Raw genomic sequence first — 24,328 nt, 5'->3', positions numbered from 1 at the left:
GAAATGTCACCATTAACTAATGTGTGATTTGGTCGCATTTCTTGGTAAGAAAATAAGATTTTAGTTGTCCTTTAATCCAAACTTTCTCTAGGAGGTTATGCAATGTAAGCCAATATGATTAATATCACCATTGAATAATTTAAAATTACTTCCTCTAAAAGGAAGAATCCCACTAGTAGGACTGAACACAGTCCTCAGTGGAAGGTTCAGACTTTGGGTTCAGATAGCCTGGCATTTCCATCCACTTACTGATTATATGGTTTTGATGGATTGATTTGTCACTAAGACTTACTTATATAATCCATAAAATGGAGGGAGTCATGTAGTTCATTGAATTGTTTTAGGAATTAAGTGAGATAGTGTATCTGAATTGGTCCAAGTCGAATATAGCATAAAGTGGTAATGAATAAGTTCTCAAATATCAGTGGCTTAACTCCTAAAAAGTGTTATTCCTTATTCACGTTATAAAGTCAGTTGTTGGGGACTCTGCTGCACAGTGACTCAGAAAGCATCGTGAGAGGACGCTGCACCACCAATAGAACCCCTGGCCTCCAAGGTCATGATGACAGGGGATCAGAGACGGGAGGGCCACACCAGCCCTGGAGGCTGTCTCAGAAGGCACACAGGTGTCATTTGTTGGTACATAGGCCAGAGAGACTTGGAAACATAAGGAAGACTGGGAATATGGATGTTTACAGGCATGGTCTTTCCCACAGCATCTGAAATGCTTAGCAAGATGCCTGGCACATAATTAGAATAGCTCAATAAATGTTAGTGATTGTCTTTGCTGCCATCATCATCATCATCATCACGATTACTTTAGAGGCAGTACGTTTATAGTTAAGAATCCACCACCAACTCTATGACTTCGGGCAAACTTTTAAAACTCTCTGAACCTCCATTTCTTCCATTGTAAAGTTGCTTCACCCCATCAGATTGTTATAGGGACTAACTGAAAGAAAGTGCTGCCATGCAGCACTCCCTCCAAAAAGATGGGGGTTTTGTTGTCACTGCACATTTTTACCCTTCATTGGATCTACCAGTGGATTCAAACCATTTAAATGCCTATTTGTGTGTGTTTTTAACGCAATGGTATTACGATACCTTGATTCATTTTAGCATTTATATGCTAATAAAATATTGATTTTTCCATTTGTGACAGATATATACAATTATTAATTATACACTCAGCAGGTGTTTATTAAGTGTCCACCCAATTCTAGAGGCTAGGGATGAGCAATAAACAAGATAGGCAAGGTCTTTACCTTCATGAAATTTGGATTCTGGAACAGTGGCGAGGGAAATGGAATAAACAAGCAATGGTAAATGAACTGTGTAATTTCAGATCATGATAATTCCTATGAATGTACAAAAACAGGAAGTTTTGGTAAAGGCTGGTGAATATTTCATTTTGTAAGATCAGAGATGGCTCTGAAGAAGCAACATTTCAGCTGAGATTCGAATGACACAAAGGTATTTGGTAGAAGAGCCTGCCTGGCAGAATTCCAAGTACAAAGCACCTTGACTCATTAAATGTCATTAGAGCAGAGTGAGGGATAGGCAGAGTGGTTAGAAATGAGGTCATAGAGATAAGGAGGGACCTTTGCTATGAAAAGAGTTTGATTTTTATTTTTCTAAATTTGATGGAAAACTATCAGAGGTTTTCAAGCAAGAGAAGGACTCAACCTGATTTTTGCTTTATTTCACTGACTACTTCACAAAAAAACCAGTAATAGAGACTATTGCAGAATCCCAGAAAGAGATAGTGGTACTTTTTCTTTAATTGAAGTATAGTTGATTTACAATGTTGTGTTAATTTCTGCTGTACAGCAAAGTGATTCAGTTATACATATATACACATTCTTTTTTTATATTGTTTTCCATTATGGTTTATCATAGGATATTGAATATAGCTCTCTCTGCTAGGACTTTTTTGTTTATCCATCCTATATATAATAGCATACATCTGCTAATCTCTGGTACTTTTGAACAAATTAGATGGGCGGGGAGGTGGACAAAGTGGAAAGATTTGGGATGCATTTTGAAAGTAGAGCTAAAGGTTGGTAAAGATGTGGAGGTAAAGAAAGGAAACCTCTTAGATTTATGAACTTAGAAGTTCATAAATGCCCTCCAAGGAAACATCTGATAGAATTTACAAAGATGACTTACTGATGGAGGCAAATACATTTTACTTCAGGGTGAGAAGCTGGGAAAATTCATTTTCTTTTGAGGATTCATCCATGGCCCAAAAGCCAGGAAGAGTAGTTTTTACTCATAACAGGCTTATATACCTCCCTTATTTTAAAAATAACTAGATAGGTTTTTTTCTAATGAAATAAAGTATTAGGCTGAAATGTTGAGTTAATTAAGCATGGGTTTCTGTAATCTACTGCCATGCCCATTTGATGTTGTATCCAGGAAGAAATGAGAGATACAAGAGGTTTATGGTATGACATACATGATAACAAGGAGCATAGGGTAAATATATTTGTCATTTCAGGGAAGCTCTTACCTGACAATCTTGGGAAAGCCTGTTTTGGAGAGATAAATGTAGGAACCATTTAGAATGATGAATTAAACCTGCCTTTTATCTTTTCAATCGTGTCCAATAAAATAGTTTATATTGAACAGGAGGTTCTACACCCCCCCCCCGATCTAAGATATACTGTTGTACAAGATACACATTGAGTGGATAAATAATCTGACCCACGTTTGTTTCCATGTTAAGTCCAGCAAGTACTGAAATCTCTCTTTGAGCTTACTGGTTATGACTGTATCTCAGGGTCAGAGTTCCAATTTCAGTGCACAAAGCCCTTGCCTTTGGCAGCTGAAGGCCTGTTATTATGGGCAGAGATGAAAATTTCCCTGGTCCAAGATCTGTAATTTTCTGTATTAAGTCTTGAACCAGTAAAGTGAAGTATCAGTGACTCATTTAAAATTCTTTTTCTCATGAAGCAGATTAGTAATTCTATTAAGTCCAGTAAAGGGGATAAATCTGGACCACTCTAGTTTTGCATCTTAAATAAAACACTGTGAATCCACAAACTGGGATGTGGCTTTCCCCTCATATTGTGTAGATTGTCGGGACACCTGTTCTCAATACAGAACAGAGCCGACTCTGTTCACCTCTTTCCTTGATGCCTCGCTATGTCTGCAGTGAAGGAACCAAACGTAGAGTTTCTCAGTGCTGATGGCCATTTCAGGAGAGAGAGAAGGGCCGCTCCCAGAAGTCCTACCCTCCAAAGGCAGATGAGTGAGGTCCTACAGAGCAAGATAGCCAGAGCACATAGACAGACTCCAGGAATGCCTTCACAGGCTCTTCCTCCAATATGCCATTGTCACTTTTCTTCATATGTCTATATTTCATAAACTAAGCCATGTAGCAGTGTTCTAGTGTTACCTTACTCTGTTTTAACTCATATTTAATAGCAGCTCGGTGGTTTCTCTTGTGCCTTTTGTTTTACTTGAAGCTTATGCATATTTTTAGGAGGTACTTTAGATTTTCTTCAGGGATAACTATAGGTTCTAGAACGACTATTGTCCAACAAGGAAATCCAAGGAAAGTCCAAGGACCTAAAAAATAATCTAGGATTTTCATGTAAGAGCCTTCTTATAGTCTGTGAATTGCCTAAAAGTACATCAGCCAAAAAAAGGGCAGGAATGTTAGATAAAGCTGTATTGGTATACGATGAATTAATGTTGAAACCGGGGGAATGGAATACGGGGATACTATTTTCTGTATTCTGTGTATGTTTGAAAATTTTCGTAAAGAGAGTTATTTATAAATAAATAAATAACAGGCATTATAGGGATGATTGAGCATTTTTTAGACAAACTTTGAGGCGTTTTATGTCATTGATACGTAAGGTTCAAAAATGTAAAGGGAGGGCTTCCCTGGTGGCGCAGTGGTTGAGAGTCCGCCTGCCGATGCAGGGGACGCGGGTTCGTGCCCCGGTCCGGGAGGATCCCACATGCAATGAAATAAAGTATTAGGCTGAAATGTTGAGTTAATTAAGCATGGGTTTCTGTAATCTACTGCCATGCCCATTTGATGTTGTATCCAGGAAGAAATGAGAGATACAAGAGGTTTATGGTATGACATACATGATAACAAGGAGCATAGGGTAAATATATTTGTCATTTCAGGGAAGCTCTTACCTGACAATCTTGGGAAAGCCTGTTTTGGAGAGATAAATGTAGGAACCATTTAGAATGATGAATTAAACCTGCCTTTTATCTTTTCAATCGTGTCCAATAAAATAGTTTATATTGAACAGGAGGTTCTACACCCCCCCCCCCGATCTAAGATATACTGTTGTACAAGATACACATTGAGTGGATAAATAATCTGACCCACGTTTGTTTCCATGTTAAGTCCAGCAAGTACTGAAATCTCTCTTTGAGCTTACTGGTTATGACTGTATCTCAGGGTCAGAGTTCCAATTTCAGTGCACAAAGCCCTTGCCTTTGGCAGCTGAAGGCCTGTTATTATGGGCAGAGATGAAAATTTCCCTGGTCCAAGATCTGTAATTTTCTGTATTAAGTCTTGAACCAGTAAAGTGAAGTATCAGTGACTCATTTAAAATTCTTTTTCTCATGAAGCAGATTAGTAATTCTATTAAGTCCAGTAAAGGGGATAAATCTGGACCACTCTAGTTTTGCATCTTAAATAAAACACTGTGAATCCACAAACTGGGATGTGGCTTTCCCCTCATATTGTGTAGATTGTCGGGACACCTGTTCTCAATACAGAACAGAGCCGACTCTGTTCACCTCTTTCCTTGATGCCTCGCTATGTCTGCAGTGAAGGAACCAAACGTAGAGTTTCTCAGTGCTGATGGCCATTTCAGGAGAGAGAGAAGGGCCGCTCCCAGAAGTCCTACCCTCCAAAGGCAGATGAGTGAGGTCCTACAGAGCAAGATAGCCAGAGCACATAGACAGACTCCAGGAATGCCTTCACAGGCTCTTCCTCCAATATGCCATTGTCACTTTTCTTCATATGTCTATATTTCATAAACTAAGCCATGTAGCAGTGTTCTAGTGTTACCTTACTCTGTTTTAACTCATATTTAATAGCAGCTCGGTGGTTTCTCTTGTGCCTTTTGTTTTACTTGAAGCTTATGCATATTTTTAGGAGGTACTTTAGATTTTCTTCAGGGATAACTATAGGTTCTAGAACGACTATTGTCCAACAAGGAAATCCAAGGAAAGTCCAAGGACCTAAAAAATAATCTAGGATTTTCATGTAAGAGCCTTCTTATAGTCTGTGAATTGCCTAAAAGTACATCAGCCAAAAAAAGGGCAGGAATGTTAGATAAAGCTGTATTGGTATACGATGAATTAATGTTGAAACCGGGGGAATGGAATACGGGGATACTATTTTCTGTATTCTGTGTATGTTTGAAAATTTTCGTAAAGAGAGTTATTTATAAATAAATAAATAACAGGCATTATAGGGATGATTGAGCATTTTTTAGACAAACTTTGAGGCGTTTTATGTCATTGATACGTAAGGTTCAAAAATGTAAAGGGAGGGCTTCCCTGGTGGCGCAGTGGTTGAGAGTCCGCCTGCCGATGCAGGGGACGCGGGTTCGTGCCCCGGTCCGGGAGGATCCCACATGCCGCGGAGCGGCTGGGCCCGTGAGCCATGGCCGCTGAGCCTGCGCGTCCGGAGCCTGTGTTCCACAACGGGAGAGACCACAACAGTGAGAGGCCTGCGTACCGCAAAAAAAAAAAAAAAAAAAAAAAAAAGTAAGGGGACAATCTAAAACCTAAGTGGAAATTAAGGGGAAAAAATGCTACAATTTTAGAACACTTTTCAGTTTCCCATTGTGAGTGATGGAATTTACTCCTTGGAGTGTAATTGGCATCATTTTATTTGATCAGAAAATCACACAAAATATTTTTGTGATTGTTAGCATATTTGCAGGCTCTTAGAGACTGATATTCTTTTCTGTCATAATACATCATGAATAGATGAAAAATATATTCCGATCTATTCCTTTTAAAAAATATTCTCTTTCACATATATGGACACACGCACACACACACAACTCCTAGAATTCCTTCCACCCCTGCCACTAATGAAATGTGCCTGAGTGTGTGTGTGTGTGTGTGTGTGTGTGTGTTTCACATTTAAAAGCAGATCAATTAAAGAGTTGTTTTATCATTATAGCTTTTTTGTTAATCAGGTAATGCTGAAAATTCTCTTTCAAATTTAGATGTTTATATATATATCTGCTCCATTATCAAAGAAGTTGGGAAGGTCCAATAGTATTAAAGAAACAAAACCAGCAGACACGAAGATCCTGCATACACACACACACACACACACACACACACACACACACATATACACACACATATAATTAAACAGAAAGCAATTTATAATGCATTTCCACTTTGTGACTATTGTAATAAGGATGCTAAGTTAGAGAGAATCCCACCTATTTAATAGAAAAATACTTGATTCCATTTAATTTCAGGAAGTAGCAGTTCAGACACTGGAGGGATAGTCAGTAAACATACCAATTATGCTAGGGAACAAAATTATGAATGCCTGAGTATTTTCAGCCTTTATTCTCCTCTGCTTCCCAAAGAATACTTTATATATCTTTTTTTTTGGTTTGTTGTTTGTTCTTCTGATTAATGGGTAGGCAGAGCTATAGATTTGAAAGGAGGAGACTGGCAACATTTTCTTTTGGAAAAGTACTAGCAAGAAATAAGATTAGATCCTAGATGATAAGGGAAAAGGGTGCAAAGACAGGAGTCTGTGAAGACAGAGGAAGTCCTGGGGCAGATGGGATATTCAGAGAAAGTGAAAAGAAAGAGACGGGGATCTTCTTGCTATTTTTTTTAAAGATAGTAGGGTAGATTTGACGCTTTCTGATGTATCTTAACTGTTTTTCTTTGCACTTGATTCTCTGCTGAGACTGGACCGTGAGGAGACCAGCTTTATTCATGTTACATAACCTTTCACAAATACAGTGTTTGATCTGCTTTCTTGGCTAAGAAAGCAGGTCTGCATTCTTGTACCTTCAGTGAAGGTACAAGAATGAATGTCCACAAAGGGAACTATCTTCTCATCTTCCACTTCCATCTTCTCTTCCACTGAAACTCTGGTTCCTTTGAGATTACATCATTCCTACCTTTCTGGACTCCTTTGGACCTAACTGAAGGAAATCTCTATCCTGCTCCCCTTCGTCCCTAAGAATTGGGAACCAGATGGAGGAAGGACAAGATTCAAGAATGAGGGACCTTCCATAGCCTCTCTTCCATACTCTCATTTAAATATGAAATATTTATTTCATAGTGGGATTTGCTATCTTTACAAAGAACTAAAACCCAAAACTTCAGGTTTGGCAATGGAAGTATCTCCACATAACTAGGGACACCTAGACCTGGAAATGGGATTCTTATCTCATGAGATGCATCTTCCCCCCTGAAGCTCCTTTACTATCACCCTGCTAACCTCTTGAGACAGCAAATCCCCTTTTACTTTGACTCAGAAGAGGTCAAGATTGGAACCCTGGTGGATCTCTGGTCTCCTCCCTCATCTCCTTCCTCTTCCCCACTTGGGTCTGTCACTTCGTTGTCATTCTTCCAAAGAGCCAAGCATGCACTCCCCTCAGAGCATTTGTACTTCTGTCCTTTTTCCTGGAACACTGTCCTTCCTCATAGCTCCAAAACTTTCTCCTTTCTTTCATTTAAGTCTTTGTCTAGATCTTTCCAGATTACTGTATCTAAGCTAGGACTTCCTTTTCTGTCACTCTCTGCCCCTTACATTGCCTTGACTGTTTTTTTTTTAGTACTTATCACAAATGAAGTAATATTTATAAAAATGCTTGCTCAGTGGCTGTCTCTCTTGACTACAGTATAATGTCTGTGATAGCAGGGACTTTGTTCACTAGTTTAGTTCTGTAGGTTCTAGAATAATACCTGGCACATAGTAAGTGCTCAATAAATAATTGTTGAATGAATGAATGTTCTTCCCTTACTGTAGAGAAAAGGCTGTAATCAATCAAGATTGTGATAATTGTGATGAGAAGTAAGGAAGAGGGGATAATATGATACAGGAAGCAGAGTGAATGATAGAATATCAAAGACGAGATTAAATCTCGGTTCTGACATCTATTAGCTGTGATACTTGTTCAGTTTGCCTAAACTCACTGACCTTTAGTTTTGTTTTGTTTTGTTTTGTTTTTTTAATCTCAAAATGGTTTTATCTCAAAAACAGGATTCATTTTGAGGACTAAATGTGATGATGCACTAAAGCATGTAGCACAATATCAGACATAAGAAGCTTCATTTCAAAATTGTTAACTATATAATTCATCTTACAGAAGCTCATCTGTTCTTTAGAACCTACTGTTCTGATCAAATCTTAAATTGCAATTTACTTTCTTTTCATTTTTATATCTGCCAACAGGAGAATATTCTGATATTTCTGTTCTCATTGTATTTTGGCAAAAAGCAAGGGGTTCACCCTCCAGACCATCTAAAACCAGTCTTCTCAGAACCAGCTTCCCATATGAGGAACCAGGGGATTGCTTTTAGATACAGACATTCTGCTTAGAACCATCTTCCCACATGAACAACCACATGATTGATTCTAGATATGACCCCCTTCAGAAGAACTCCTCTCTACTCCTCGGAAGGCCTCAGGGTATTAGCCAAGTAAGATCGCAAGGTGAGATGCCCAAACCAAGACACGAGCAGTTCACCAGACCTAGTAAGAGGTGTGTTTCATTTCATTCCCATAGAGAGAAGAAGACAGATGTTGGCTTGACATTAGCTAACTTTTTTTAAGAGCATCCAAAATGGAAAAAGTAAAGAATAGTAGTACTTTGTCCTTTATATTGATATTATTTGGCAAGTTGGACAAGGTCTCTCATGGGCTGTATCTATAAGACTGAAACAAAGCAAAGTGTTTTATAGTACTTCAGCATATTGAGGTCTTTTCCCAAAGTTGACCCTGGTAAAACAGATCATAATCCATATAAAAAGAAAGCTCTCTTTTTTTTTTTTTTTACCACTTTCAGTTTTAGAGCCTAAAACAGAACCTTTGAACTCATCACTTGAAATTCATCACTGTGATGCCTGCAGTTTGGGGTCTGTTTTCAATTGACAATATTATCTATGGTGGGAATAAAAGAGAGAAATGGCTCCAGGGAAATGGCTCTAAAAGTCATATTTTTTACGTGTGCCCCAAGATATTAATAACACCCAACATTTGTATGCTTCATGGTTCATAAAAAGCTATTTCTCTGCCTGTCTTATGTAATTGTCACACATTTACTCCCAATCTTTCATTCGTTCAACTAATATTTACTCTGTGGTACTATATACCAAATTTAGGGTTAAGTGCTGAATGTAAAGTCATGTGATCCCATGAGTCAGGGAGCAGCCACAAGTTAAAAGTAAGTTCCAGAAATCGTAAGCAGCTCGTCCAAGGTTTTATAATGAATAAATGGTAAAACTGATATGTGAAAATAAAATTCATGATCAGCAAAATGACCGTACACATCATACCTTCAACTATCCTCAGTTTGTGAGAACTGTGTCAATGGCTTTTTCCTTTCAGGAAAGCTTTTATATGTCCCTGGTTGGTGACTGCTGCTATAGGTTTTATATCTAATCACCATGTCCAGGAAATACATGCTGTGTTCGATACAAAGTGTTTACTTCTTTGATTATGATTATTTTTAAGTTAAAAAAGAACGTATTATCAAACCACAGTTGCTTACAGTAGCCAAATTTGCAATAATCTTTAGGAAACCAGGAAAAGGTTTCCATGCCTACTTTAAATAAAAAAGCCTTCCTTGCAGACTTATTAAACACCAAATGTATTATTAAGAAATTTAAAGACTCTCTTCAGGCAAAAATATTTTAAAAACTTGACAGATATATCCACTACCCAACCGGACTGAAGAACAGTCTTGGCTTATTCAGCTGAGTGGATGAAGAAGGAATGATCCTCCGTGCTTTCTGTTGTCAAGCCATGGGACAGTTTTCTGGGTGTCTTCTGCCCTAAAAATGAAAAATAGGCGTGCTTACTAAAATTGTGTGTGTGTGTGTGTGTGTGTGTGTGTAATCGACTGTGTTCCAGAAGCTACATTATGCTTGGGGAAAACAAAGATGAATAATGCAGGGAGCCTACCCTCAAGAGGTTTTTGATTTGGTAGAGAAAGACATGTAAACCTGACTGAGCAGCAGTGTTTTGCACATGCCAAATTAGATGTCTATATGGTAGATGCACACAGGAAGAGATTGGAATCGACTTGCGATTTTTTTATCACTTGTTTAATGTCTATTTTGCTATCAGAAAGAAAATTCTTTAAGGGCTAGAACTGTGTGGGAATAAATGTGTCCATTTTATTCCCTGTTTAAATCTTTCATGGATAGCACAATACCTGGTAGATAGCACTTATGTTTCAAATTAATTTTGAAAGTATTTCAGGAAAGGTTGGATGAATTAATTGAATGAATGTATAAAACATTAATTAATGGTAAGGTCTCTCTATGGGAACTTGGGGCGGGGGACGTGGATAAAGGGTCAGGAAAGATTCTATGAAAATTATTAAGTGGGAAAAATGGGAAGCCAGTCAGGACGGAAGGATCAGTATAAGCAAATCTAGGAAGGTGTGAAAGGTCTCAGCCCTTTCTGAGTAGTCCTGTAAGTGGAAATAGAGATGTGTATATTTAGGTCATGATTTTGGATAGCATTTTGTGCTAAGGAGTTTGGACTTTATCCTATAGGTGGACATATGGAAGATTAACATGAAAAAGTTTGCATTATAGGAAGATCTATAGGCAATAGAAATCCATATAAAATACCTTTAATGTCTAGTCCCAATGGAAGAATTGATACCTATCTAAGAAAAATGAATTTCGGATAGTTACTCAATCTTCCTCTGGGGTAGTCTAGCCCTAAACTCTTTTATCCTTTTGCTTCTGTAGCAAGAACAAATGGATATTCTATTTTAGAGCCATTCGTATGCGTTGTTTTTACACTCAACTCCTCCATAGCGAGGACTGATTCCTTGTATGACTCCTTAGATAGATTTATCTATAGACAGTTACGGCACATATGGTCTTTAACACATCTTTGAAGAACGCAGTTTCTAGTGTCTCGGTTAAATTTACTTAGTATTGATTAGTAAGTGATTCAGGCTCCATGAAAGCACTCTTCAAATTGTCACAATTTTAGTTCCTTGAATCTTGAGTTAGAAAAAGCTCGGTCCCAAGCCATTGCCCCCATAAATCCTTCATCCACAGAAGGGACGTTCTTCTCCCAGCTGATGCCTGGAGCCCTGTAAACAGATACCTACCCAGTTATATACTGCTTTCCCTTTGAAACTGGAACATATTTATTTCTACTAACTCAGTTCACTGCATTTTGGGAATTCTTTCAGTCTCTAGCCCAGGTAATATATGCTTAGAAACAGCATACAGGAAATTGACCTATGTTTTCTTGACCTGGGTTTGGGTTCATTTTGGGGGTGCGTATGTGTTTGCTTCCTTGGGAGAGGATTGTAAGTGGATATTGGGAGAAATCCTAATGTTTTTCATTATAAGATTCCTCACTCTGGTTCCCCCTCCATTTGTTTTTAGGGCAGGTAACATGAGCTCCATGTGAAATTAGAGCTATACCTGGGACTAGGACTTGAAATTCTCTCTTGTTTTTTGATTTTTCAAGCAGGCTGGCTAGTTATATTTAAATATGGAAATTATGGGACTCTATTCTCTCTTAAAAGAGGAAAAGGTTGTGCTCTCACTCTTAAATCCTTTAGAATTTCATTAATGTAAGGAATCTTAAGAAGTTTCCTTGTCTATCTATCTGCATTCATTTAATAATTTGATCAGCAGATAATGAATTGTGTGCTTCTCTCAGACAATTTGCTAGGCCACTGGGGTGGATGCTGGGCAAAGGTGAATATGACCCAGCTCCCGACTCCAATCAAATCAGATTCTCCTAATAGTGGAGAAGAACATGGACATGCATTATGGAAATTTAATGAGATTTAGCTGGTCCCCTATTGATGGACATTGATAAATTATGGTACATGATAATTATGCTACAATACTGAGCAGCATTTCAAAAGGATGATATGTGCTGACTCTTCATATATAATTAAACAAACAATAAAACCCACATTCTGAGTGTCCCCTTTGGAATTGAAAAAAAAAAGAACCAGATAACTGGAAGATGGATTAGTAGGTATATATTTATGCATTTTCCTGGAAGGAATTATAAGAAATTGGGGGAAGTTGAGACGGGGTCTTATACCCTTTGTTTTTAACCTTTGTATAATTTAAGTTTACTACCAAGAATGTCCTTCTTTTGTTTATGTGTTTATTGATTTTTAATATCAAAGGGATATCTGTACTATAAGATTATTGCCGTGTATTTTTTTCTTCTTTGTGCCTCTTTCTAATAAAAAGTGCCAGTTACATAGAGTGTGTAGTAATCTATAAAGATTACATATAGTATGCAAAGAGGTCTGTCAGAGGCAAGTACAGCACCACGGAAATATGAGGCAGGGGAGGAGGAAGACAAGACCAGATATGGTCCATCTTGGTCAGTAAATAAGATTCTCCTTGTTTTAAAGACTCTTTATCTTAGAAACATTTTCCTTTGATGTTTTGCCTTCCGACTATACAAGCTTCCCCAGTCTGTTGCTGGACAAGTAAGTCAGCCAGTTGTAGATTAGTCAGTTGGTGCTTCTTGGAAGTACCTGTGCTTTGCACTTTCTTAGTGTCTTCACTCAGCACAGATGAGGTTTCAGTTAGAAGGAACCAATTGTACCTCCAATATGTACATTGTGTCTCATCTACGTGAATCATTAACTTTCTCTCTTATGTTATTCCCCTAAACAAGGTTTGGTTTTTCTTCTAAGAATAAATTTTTCTATATGAAAAGAATTATCAGAGAATTGTTACAAATAAGAAAAAGATGGTACCTTGCTTGTTTCCTTTTTTTTTAATTTTTAAAAAAATTTTTAATTGAAGTACAGTTGATTTACAATGTTAATTTCTGCTCTACAGCAAAGTGATTCGGTTATGCATATATATATATATATATATATATATATATATGTTTTTTGTCCATATTCTTTTCCATGATGGTTTATCATAGGATATTGAATATAGTTCACTGTACTATACAGGAGGACCTGGTTGTTTATCCATTCTATATATAAAAGCTTACATCTGCTAACCCCAACCTGCCACTCCATCCCTCCTCCAACGCCCTCCCTCTTGGCAACCACCAGTCTGTTTGTTTTAATACTTGAAACAGAGAGGTGAGCTTGAGATAATTACTTAGCCATAATACGATTTATCAAAAAAAAAACATACTATGTTTTTTCTCTCTTTTTTTCTAGAGAAACAGCTGTTCTGCTTTTGTTGCCACTCTGGAGAATTTTCTTTTTCTGTCAGCCTGCTTCCCATAGTAAAGAATTTTATTTGCAACTAAATATAAGCACTAATTCATTTCAGAAAGATAAAATTGGGAGTGTACATGCAAGTTACACTTTCTTTAAGTGTCATTAACTTTTTATTTGTTTCCACCATTTTACATTTCTTTGGCCTAAATGATAGGAGTACACGTGTTTGACATTTGTAAATATTACCCATGGTAAGTCAGAAAGAGAAAAACAAATACTGTATGCTAACACACATATATGGAATCTAAGAAAAAAAAAAAAAGGTCATGAAGAACCTAGGGGCAAGACAGGAATAAAGACACAGACCTACTTGAGAATGGACTTGAGGATATGGGGATGGGGAAGGGTAAACTGGGACAAAGTGAGAGAGTGGCATGGACATATGTACACTACCAAACGTAAAATAGATAGCTAGTGGGAAGTAGCTGCATAGCACAGGGAGATCAGCTCGGTGCTTTGTGACCACCTAGAGGGGTGGGAGGGAGGGAGTCGCAAGAGGGAAGAGATATGGGAACATATGTATATGTATAACTGATTCACTTTGTTATAAAGCAGAAACTAACACACCATTGTAAAGCAATTATACTCCAATAAAGATGTTTTAAAATAAAATAAAATGTGAAAAAAATATATATATTACCCATGTAATTTGTTTATTCTGTTAAAATAAACTGTTATGAGAATGGCAGTACAAGTCATCTTAGCAGATCTCATTGAATGCTTGGTTTTCACTTCTAATTCTAACCTGTGCTCAGAGAACCACAGTAATCATATCTTAGTGAATATTCAGTCTTTTTGCTCCATCCCAAAGTTATGGCTCGAGCACAGGAACTGTCCAAAACTCATTTCTTTTCACCTCTGATGGGGAAGGTGGAAGGTAAGCAATTGGAGAGAGTGTTTGATTAGAAATACAGAATATACAGCTCTGGGTATGATGTTTCTATCAGCTACCACGATTTAGCTGGCAATTCATCGAACTTTTATTTTCCTTAGTGACAAAATAAAAAGTTTAAATTAAATGCATTTTAAGATCAAACGACAGACAGGGACTATAGGCCTTCCAGGATAGAAGTTTAGTACAACTAAGAACTGTCCAGCTAACTATACATCGTTTAGTATACAAAACATAGTTAAATGGTAAACAGGCTATAGAAGTTGAAAGGAAATGGAAACAAATAGCCCACTTTGCCATATGCAAAAGGCTTTCTAACTCCAAAATATAATAATTCAGTGTTGTAACCTTCAAGTAATGTTTGTCATGTCAGTTGTGGTCTAGATTTGGGACTTGCTGTTTCTACATCTAGGAAGATATGTAGCTATAGATATACACGTACATATATGCATATGAACTTTATCATTATAAAGCATATGTGGGAGAGAAAATAGCAAATCATTTGCATACAAATCAGAGGAATTCATCTGCAAACTTTCCTGGATATAACAGCAAGTATTTTATTTTATTTTATTTTTCTACTGCAAAGCACTTTATTTTTTTAAATTAATTTTTATTGGAGTATAGTTGATTTACAATGTTGTATTAGTTTCTGCTATATAGCAAAGTGAATCAGTTAAACATATACATATATACACTTTTTTTAAGATTCTTTTCCCATACAGGTCATTACAGAGTATTGAGTAGAGTTCCCTGTACTATACAGTAGGTCCTTATTAGTTGTCTATTTTATATATAGTAGTGTGTTTATGTCAATCCCAATCTCTCAATTTATCCCTGTCCCCCCTTCCCCCCTTGGTAACCATAAGTTTGTTTTCTGCATCTAACTGCAAGTATTTTAAAGGTAGTATTAAAAAAATAAGGACATGGGTTCTAACATGGAGTTAGAACCAGACTTATATCCATAACTTGTACATCACTGTTATTTATCCCATATCAGTACAGGCTACTTCTGTCTGCCTATGAAGGAATTAGGGATCCTGATCAGGTAGAAGACAGAAAGAAGGAAGCTTAAGGACTATGGAGAATTATAGTAAGGGCTGAAAGTCCAAATACATTGTTGTGTCACCTTAAAGAAAAACACACAACATAAGAGTCATTAAAGTTTTATTCAGGGACCTTACTGAGGACTGTGGCCTGGGAGACAGCCTCTCAGAAGCTCTGAGGGAATTATTCCAAAAAGGTAGTGGAGAAACTACCTTACATATGATTTTTTGCCTGGGAATATGTGCCGTCAAGCATACACCTTGATAAAAAATTACTGCTAGTCACAAAGAACAAATATCTTAAGTGAATGATTTTAGTGCTTTTCTATCAATGGGAAGAAGCAAGAATCGGGGCTCATTAAAATTCTCCCTGACCTCTACATCTAACTGTCTAAGGGGCCTGTTTGTGCAAAGCACAGAGTGCCGCATCCTGTTTTTCATTCCAAATTCCCCTGACGGTGCCCTGTTGGTGACAGCAGTGGCTAAGGACCTAGGGCTATGGGGGCGGAGCCAGGCTCTTTGTTCTTTGTTCTCAGTTCTAGTGCTGGCAGTTTTCATCTGGAATTCTAAAAGTGTTTCAACTACATCCTATCATTGTATCCATCTCATTTATGAATATTTTCATTTAGCAAACATTTGATAGAAGCCTGCTTTTAGCCAGACTTGGTATCAGTCCTTCCTGTACTCAGGTCATGGTCTGGCACTTGGCCTGGAGAGAACCATGCATGTGAACTGTGACGTTTCCAAACTCTGTGGTATTGGACGTGATTTCTAAGCTAGAGGATGTTCTGTGGCTATCATGCTAGAGGCAGACATCCATTCTCTGTTCCCCAAATACCGATCCATATTTCTATTATGACAGCCATTGCCATCCATTAGAGTATTCCTCTTACTTGTCTTTTTCCCTCTAGACTGACCGCTTTTTCAGGTACAGAGTCCAGGGTAGTGAAACATATACGTATACTGAATAGCTTTCAGTTTTCTTTTTATAATGAATGAATGTGTTAAAAATGTTTCTAAGTTTAACATCCTTTGATTAGTATAGTTTTTGAATTCATTCGTATGAACAGCTTTTTAATGTACAAGTCACCCTGAATATCACAGGGATGGTTTAATTAAAAACTAATTCATATCCATACCTGAAAAAAAAGATAGTTTCTAGATTAAAATTTTATCATATTTTATCTTAGTTCTTGAAATTTTTAAAAATTTGTTTTCATCTCATCCCTCTACTCTCACACAAAGATTTTTTTAAGCTCGCCCCCAATAAACTGCTTCTGTTGTCATTCGCTTACTCTCTCTACCAGCTCCTCCCACTCTACTTTCTTTTTTTCTGAAGTAAGATTTATAAGCTATCTGAGGTGAGAAATTGTAAAATTTAATATTTAAAACATCGGCCTTGTAAGTTATGATAATAAAGAGATATTTTTTAAAAAGCATCACCACAAATCCAATATAAATACTAGAATTTAAATAAACTGAATGCTAAAAATTAAAAATGTTCAACTTCTCTAAGGGACAGCAGGAATTCTGCTATTAATACATATTAGCTGAAATGTGTGTCAATATCTACTTATAAGATACGATGTTAGAAACATTTTTAGTGAATCATAAAACTCAAGTTGTGTTAAGTTTTAAATAAAAATCAATATATAGTGTTTTACATTAATTTTGCTAAGCAAAATACTTGTTGTCTGTTCATTTCTTAAAATAGCAAATCCTGTAAACCATTAGATTATTTTGTCAGTTTATGCATCCGATGTTTTATGTTTAATGCAGAGTTTGGAAGACTAGAAATACTCCACTAAGCAAGCAAATTGTAATTACTTCTTCATAATTACCATGCAACTTTATTGCCATGCATTGTTATAATTATATTTTAAATATTCCCCATTTACATGAGAGACCATAATGTCTTCTAGCACATACAATCTGTGGCTTATAACTGCATCTCACTTCCACAAAGGCCTTTTCTTCATTTAGCCTCTATTTCAACTACTGTTAAAAGAGACTAAACAAAATCAATTGGCATCATGATACTGCAATAAGGAAATTGTAGACAATATAATATTTCTGTGCTACTGAAATTGTCTCATTATTCAGAGGATTCATGTTTAACATCTAAGGTATATTCCTCCTTCCTTAAGGATTCAGTCATAATCACATCAGTGCTTCTCAAACCTCAGTGCGTACAGGAATCACCTTGGGATCTGGTGCAAATACAGATTTTAATTCAGTATATCTGGGAAAGGGCTCTCGACTCTGCATTTCTAACAGGCTCCCATGTGCTGATACCATTGCTGTTGGTCCTTGGACCACACTGAATAGCTACACTGTCAAGTATTATGTATATCTATGTGCAAAATGCTGTTAACAATTTTCACACACACACACAAACTTCACCCAGAACTCTGCTATAATCACTTTCCACCTTCAAGCCTGGAAATTACTTACTACTGTTAGAAGGCTTAACAGAAACAGAAACTGTTACCAAAATCAGCTTCCGCTGTTCACCATTCAAAAGCCAATACTCAAGAGACAAGTGTTGGTTGAAAAGAAAAGATTGCTTTATTCAGGAGACCAGTAACCTGGGGACTCGTGTCCAAGAACCAACTCCCAAGTTTCTGCTCAACCATGAAAGTTTTTAAAGGAAGAATCATTTGGGGAGGGGGTCAGAGTCTTTGTTATCTTCCGCTGTGTATAGACCTTCTTCTGATTGGTTGGTGGTGAGGTAGCAGGGTGGTATCCAGGAATTTTGTACTTGGCCTGAAATTATCATCCTCCACCTGGGTGGGCACCTTAGTTCCTGCAGAAGAACTCCGAGATACATTGTTCTGTATATCCCTTGAGGAGGAACCAGGACCCTGCCCCAGGGCAGCTGCACTAGTGGTTCTTGCCTGCTCCTCCTTTGTTTCTGCATTCTCTCCTCTCCCTGATTAGCAACTCTTTGAACCTACCCTTTGGAACTCAGGGAAGGTCAAGGAGGCTGAATGAAGCCTATTTCCTACAAAGAAGAAATGGGGGACACGGAAAGGATTTGTACCCAGGAGGGCCCCACAGGGTCCTTCTCGGTTTCAAAACATCATTGAACCTGTGAAAACAATCTGCCAAGTAAGCATTAGGGAATTTCACTCTTAAGGGACATGGGGTAGTAAGAGACAGCTTCCAGAAGAATGTGACGTTTGAGCTACATTCTGAAGGTTGATCAGTAGTTTGCCAGATGGAGGGTATGGGTCCAGGGGGCGGGGTAGGAGGGAGATGCAAAAGGAAATTTCAGGCAGGAGGAAAGGCATTTAGAGGTGAGGGGACTGTAAACCACTGGGGAAGAGGAGGAGACTGATGAAAGGTAAGATTAAGGGCACAAGTTCTTATCTTCTAATTGAGGAGTTGAGATTTTATCTTTCGGGTGTTTAGAAATTATATGAGGACTAGAAGTTTATATAAATCTAATTAATATAATTTACTAATGTTTTCTCTTCCACTCTGAATAAAATAGTCCCTTGGGAAACTAACAATCAGAATGAAATGCCTGCAATTCTAGGGTAATATTATGGATATTCCACCTTATTCTAATGACACATTGGAACATTTGTTTCTGGGGTTTTATTTTTTTAATTCATTTAGCGAAACATTGTGGCCCTATCTTCTTTCCCATCATAATCATCTTCAAATTAAGAAAGTAACAGGAGATGTTTCAACTTAGCAATGTCAATAAATACAAATAGGTCATTGTCAACATCCATAGCCTAACAGTTTATGAAGATCCTTGAATATCAGGGTGGCTAACATTTGAAGCCTCTAAGATACTGTAGAACACAATTTGCAAAGATATCTCAGTTGAAAGCTGAGAAGGTCTCACCCCATGACTTTTTCAATTTCCCCTAGTGTTAAAAATAATTTTTTGAAAGTTCTCTGTTCAATATTGGTAAACTTCAAGATAGGTTTAAAATCCAGAATCTCCTAGTCTATCTATATTTGATCCTTGGCAAGCTAGACTATTGTTATCTGGTAATATTTGTTTCAAGGATGCTTCTGCACAATTTTTTATGCTAGTGGGTAAAAGAAATCTTAAGGTTAATCGTTCATTCAGTCTTTTCTTTTCCTGCTCCCCAGTTCTGTAGCTTCCAAGGTTTCACCAAAAGAAGACTTTTAAATGTATGTATACACATATACACACATACACATATGTATAGTAGGAGAGGAAAAATAATTTCCTCTCTACTCTTCTAGGTCTTGACTGAGACACCCCCTGTAATAAATAACAGATTAACAAGAGAAAAACAAACAGGGGTTTAATAAACATGTATACTTCCTATATACATGGCAGGCACTCAGAAAAACTGAGCCCCTCAGTCAGCAGTCATTCATGGCAAAAGACAATGATACAGGGAAGGGTAAAGAATTAGGACCACATGTGCGAGATCATGAATTGGGCAGCATCCCAGCCAGCAGAGAGAATGGAGCTCCCAGGAGCTGTACAAAATAAAAGACTTTTATAGGCAGAAAAGAGTGGGACAAGAAAGGCATACTAGCAAAAAGTGGATTGGTTGTGACAAGGTCCCTTTCCTTTAGGGGATGCAGGGGCCTGTCAGGCAGGTTACCTCTCTAGTGCTGACCAAGGGATTCCTGATGGACTGGTTTCAGATTCCATTTCTCAGAGAGGCTGAAACTATAAGTCTCTGTTTGGTGACATGGGGCTTAGCATAAGTGACTCCATTTAGGGCTTGTTGTCTTGTTTTTAACACCAACATAATCGGAAGGGGTTGATTCTTGTCTCTTTACTTCTAAGGCAAGTTCACATTCTGCTTCAACTGATTATTTTTTCAACAATATTTGTTATATTCTTTCATGGTCTGCCAGTACTTTTTTGAAGCCCAGTTAGTTAGAACAGCCACCAACAGAGTTGAAACTAAAAGGGGGCCAAATGTCTCTCCCAAAGCAAGAGGACTTCAAAAGATATGCATTACAAAGCACTACTGTGACTCACATAATCACTTATTTTTAAAGGGGATTTGCTAATGTAAAATTGGTTTCTTATCTTCCCAGCCCCTAGTGAGCCTTTACTGTGCAAATTCGCTGATGGAGGACAAAAGAAGCGACAGAATCAAAGTAAATACACCCAGAATGGAAGGCCTTGGCCCAGGGAAGGAGAGGTGAGTCCTGACTGACCTGTGCTCAGAAATGTGGCCGCAGACATCCCTCAGGAGGGTGGCAAGACAGACACACGGGGCTGTGAGAGAATCAGGTCCTGTAGAAAAACAGATGTCAGATGAGCAGGCCTATATTGATTTAATCAGAATAAAATTAGTTCAGGAGTATAGGACTTCCACATTGACCTCAGTTCTGCACTACAGTAAGTCTTCTGTCTTTAACCAAACTTGAACCCTATAATACTCACTGAGAGGCTTAGCCACAAAGAATTGATCCATAATTGTGTCATAGTTATAAAATGAGGGTATGATTACTTAAGAAAATATTTTCAGTGAAAACAATAGTGAGAGTTAAATGTTTGTGTTTGAAAAAAGCAAACAAAAATTTAGATTTATTTCATTCTACTGTTGAGATGTTCCACTTGCACATATATGTGTAGTTACGAAATGCCCTTGTGCTCATAAACATGTTGATATGTGTCTTATATATGTATATATCAATATAAAATATGACGTTTTCTGTTGGTCAAGGAGAAAGAAAAGCAGACACACACAAGGTTTTGCTTTTCCCAACAAGGAGAAAAGCATTTAACAGTTAATTATCCCTTTACTCTCCTAACACAAAACACTAGAAAAGCAAGCTTATGGCTCAAGTGCCACTTGGGAATGGATTCCTGTTGGTTATTTTTGTTGTGAGAAGACAAGGAAAAGGTGTCTGGGCTTCCAAGAGGTCTTTTTATTCTTTGTGAAATAGAATGGAGTTGTTTGAATGCCTTGAATAAATGCCATTTTGTACCAAGGCCATCATTTCAACAGAAGAGCTTTATTTAGTATTTCTATTCAAAGCATCTACTTCATCCATTTATCATTTAAGAGGCATCCTACTTGATGCAGCATTTTATACTTTCAACACTGAGATTACAGTTGTAAGGAAAGAAAAGAGGGTGGGATTTTTTTCTCAGCAAAACCTTTAGCCATTTTTCAGTTTCTAAGACTGTAGTCTGTTTTGAGTATTTCCATGCAGATTTCAAAACCCCTTGTAAAGTGGATAGCTGTGTTTAAGTACTATATAATCTATAACTCATTACCTTAAGGAAAAAGAGAATCACCACTGAACACTTGAAGCTAATTAAAAAAAACCAAGAGTTTCAATATTTCAATTTTAGAAAAGCAGTCAGAACAGAAGAGGGCAGGATGTGACCGTGTGTTTTTAGTGGGCAGTTTGTGATCCGCAGGTAGCCCACTGCCCCCAGAAGAAAGGTGATTTGTGATAGCACTCATTTTCACACTGGTCCCATGCCAGTCATCCATGGTCTAGAAAGACTCATATGATCTTACACAATTTACTTGAGTCAAATGCCCGCTGATTAGAGATTTCTGGATCACAGACCAGAACCCCAAAGCCTCAATATTTAACTAGGTAACTTAGCAATGATGACTGAAATTTCAGTTCCTATATTATTACATTCACTGAATAGATACCAATTGCAGCAAGACACCTCACTTGAGTCTACATTTCTTAGCAACCAAACCAATAAACATAAAAGAAATGTAAACTTAGAGTGGCCACCCTGCTACTGTATACAGAATCCAGGGCTCTGGGTTTAGAGCATGATAAAGACCAAGTGTACTATTGCCATGGAAGCATTGTGGAGTCAAATTTAGGACCCAGGCACCTTGTAATTTAAATGTAGGTTTTAAAGTTTATTCTTAATCTTTGTTTTCAAAAGTTGCTTTTTAAGAGCTATAGGTTTTCTTGTTGAATAGGAAAATCAAGGGACCATCATAAATTTATCTGTGACCAATAAAAACATATTCCAAGTATGCAGATACATTTCAGAGGAAAGAAATCAGAGAAAGAAATGGCATGAACTGAAAATACACTTATCAGATATCTTGGTTTTGAGATGAGCATGTTAATTTTTACTCTGTGATTATGTGATTATGGTCTTAGAAGTAGACACACCAAGAATGTTGGGTAACTCTGCCCATTATTACATATATGTTTTCTTCTATTTCCCCTTGCATAGTACTTGCTAGACTAAATAAAAGTATGTATATTAGTGTGGTGTATAAGTTATGACATCATACAAATTAATCCTATGTAAGCAATATTTAATCATTTCTTATAAACCAGTCAGTTCTAGTTACTGTATTTCATTGTTTCTAAGACACACTTTTTTGTTGTTGTTGTTTTCCCACATTTTGACACTGTTGAAATTTACTCTCCTCTTATAATCAATGGCAAGACAGTTTGTATTTTCTCCTGTTAAGTCTCCTGGGGGTACTATCTACATTCTCTGCTTTAGGTCTTTGACCGCATAGATCTTATCAATTGAAACTCTAACCAAAGCAAGGACTGTGGGTCAGATTCTTAGAGAGAACTTTTTGCTTCCTTCCCTCACCCAGATTGAGACATGCATCTTCCCTTGAAGTCCATTTCTGGTGGGTGGTTTTGTGTTTTGTTTTGTTTTGTTTTTAATTAATTAATTATTTATTTATTTTTGGCTGTGTTGGGTCTTCGTTTCTGTGCGTGGGCTTTCTCTAGTTGCGGCGAGCGGGGGGCCACTCTTCATCGCGGTGCGCGGGCCTCTCACCATCGTGGCCTCTCTTGCTGCGGAGCACAAGCTCCAGATGCGCAGGCTCAGTAGTTGTGGCTCACAGGCCCAGTTGCTCCGTGGCATGTGGGATCTTCCCAGACCAGGGCTCGAACCCGTGTCCCCTGCATTGGCAGGCAGATTCTCAACCACTGCACCACCAAGGAAGCCCTGGTTTTGTGTTTTATTCACCTTGTAGCCCTTTGGCATTCCAGCTTTATAAGGAGATCCTTTGGGCTGTTTTGTTTTTGCTTATTTGTTTTGTTATGTAAAATAATGGTAAACCTTTCAATCATCGTTGCCTTAGATAAAATAAAAAATGGTAATCTAGATTCTGCTGCTTCACAACCTGAGATCATAGCCCAGAATGAGGCTAATGTTTACTTGTCCTCTCTCTTGAGTCAGGTGAAAAATGATAGTGTGAAAAAGATTTCTGAGGCAGTGCTTCAGATACAAAACCAGTGGCTTGCAAGCAACTTTGAAGTACCTTAAACATGAAAATTGATAGGCTGATTAAAATTTTAATTTATTATGTAAAGCTGTTTTATTCTGGGTGGCATTTTGATAACAGTTCTTCTAGCATAGTCTGGTGAAATGCTATTACTGAACACGTTATACACATAAATTAGTGTAAATTAGCCAGGGTTTGAAATATAAGTATATGCTGGCTGACATATTTTTGCATAAGTGAAGGCTACTAGAATATTTTAAAGTTATTAACTAATCTCTCAAGTGACACCAAAAGCATGAGCAGAAGGGCCAGGGATTGGGGCTGTGAACCCTCTCTTTCCAAGGACTCTAACAGTCTTACCATTTTGTTTCTTTGTTTCTTCTTTTTTTTTTTTTTTTTTTTTTTTGAGGTACACAGGCCTCTCACTGTTGTGGCCTCTCCCGTTGCGGAGCACAGGCTCCAGACGCACAGGCTCAGCGGCCATGGCTCATGGGCCCAGCCGCTCCGTGGCATGTGGGATCTTCCCGAACCGGGGCACGAACCCGTGTCCCCTGCATCGGCAGGCAGACTCTCAACCACTGCGCCATCAGGGAAGCCCACCATTTTGTTTCTTTTTTTTTTTTTTTTTCATTTTGTTTCTTAATGCAGCCTTCCTCAAATTCTTTGGTCTTTGTTTTCCTCTATACTCTTTTTTTTTTTTTTTTTTTTTTTTCTTTTTTTTGGGGTATGGGGGCTTCCCTCTGG

General features: G+C 37.7%; 1 protein-coding gene across 6 annotated transcripts in view; it reads left to right on the top strand.

Annotated features, from left to right (window-relative positions):
* Positions 1 to 24,328, top strand: part of RBMS3 (RNA binding motif single stranded interacting protein 3) — a 752,917-nt gene that overhangs the window by 593,726 nt on the left and 134,863 nt on the right. For all 6 annotated transcript variants that reach the window (XM_055079737.1, XM_055079741.1, XM_055079739.1 and 3 more), the window contains exon 7: positions 20,433 to 20,539. In XM_055079737.1, coding sequence (XP_054935712.1) covers positions 20,433 to 20,539 — 107 coding nt within the window. The remainder of the gene's footprint in view (positions 1 to 20,432; positions 20,540 to 24,328) is intronic.

Source organism: Physeter macrocephalus, chromosome 18 (genome assembly GCF_002837175.3).
Source record: "Physeter macrocephalus isolate SW-GA chromosome 18, ASM283717v5, whole genome shotgun sequence".
In the NCBI taxonomy this organism is placed as follows: Eukaryota; Metazoa; Chordata; class Mammalia; order Artiodactyla; family Physeteridae; genus Physeter; species Physeter macrocephalus.
The sequence above is the reverse complement of the archived record's forward strand: the minus strand, read 5'-3'. Positions and strand labels throughout refer to the sequence as shown.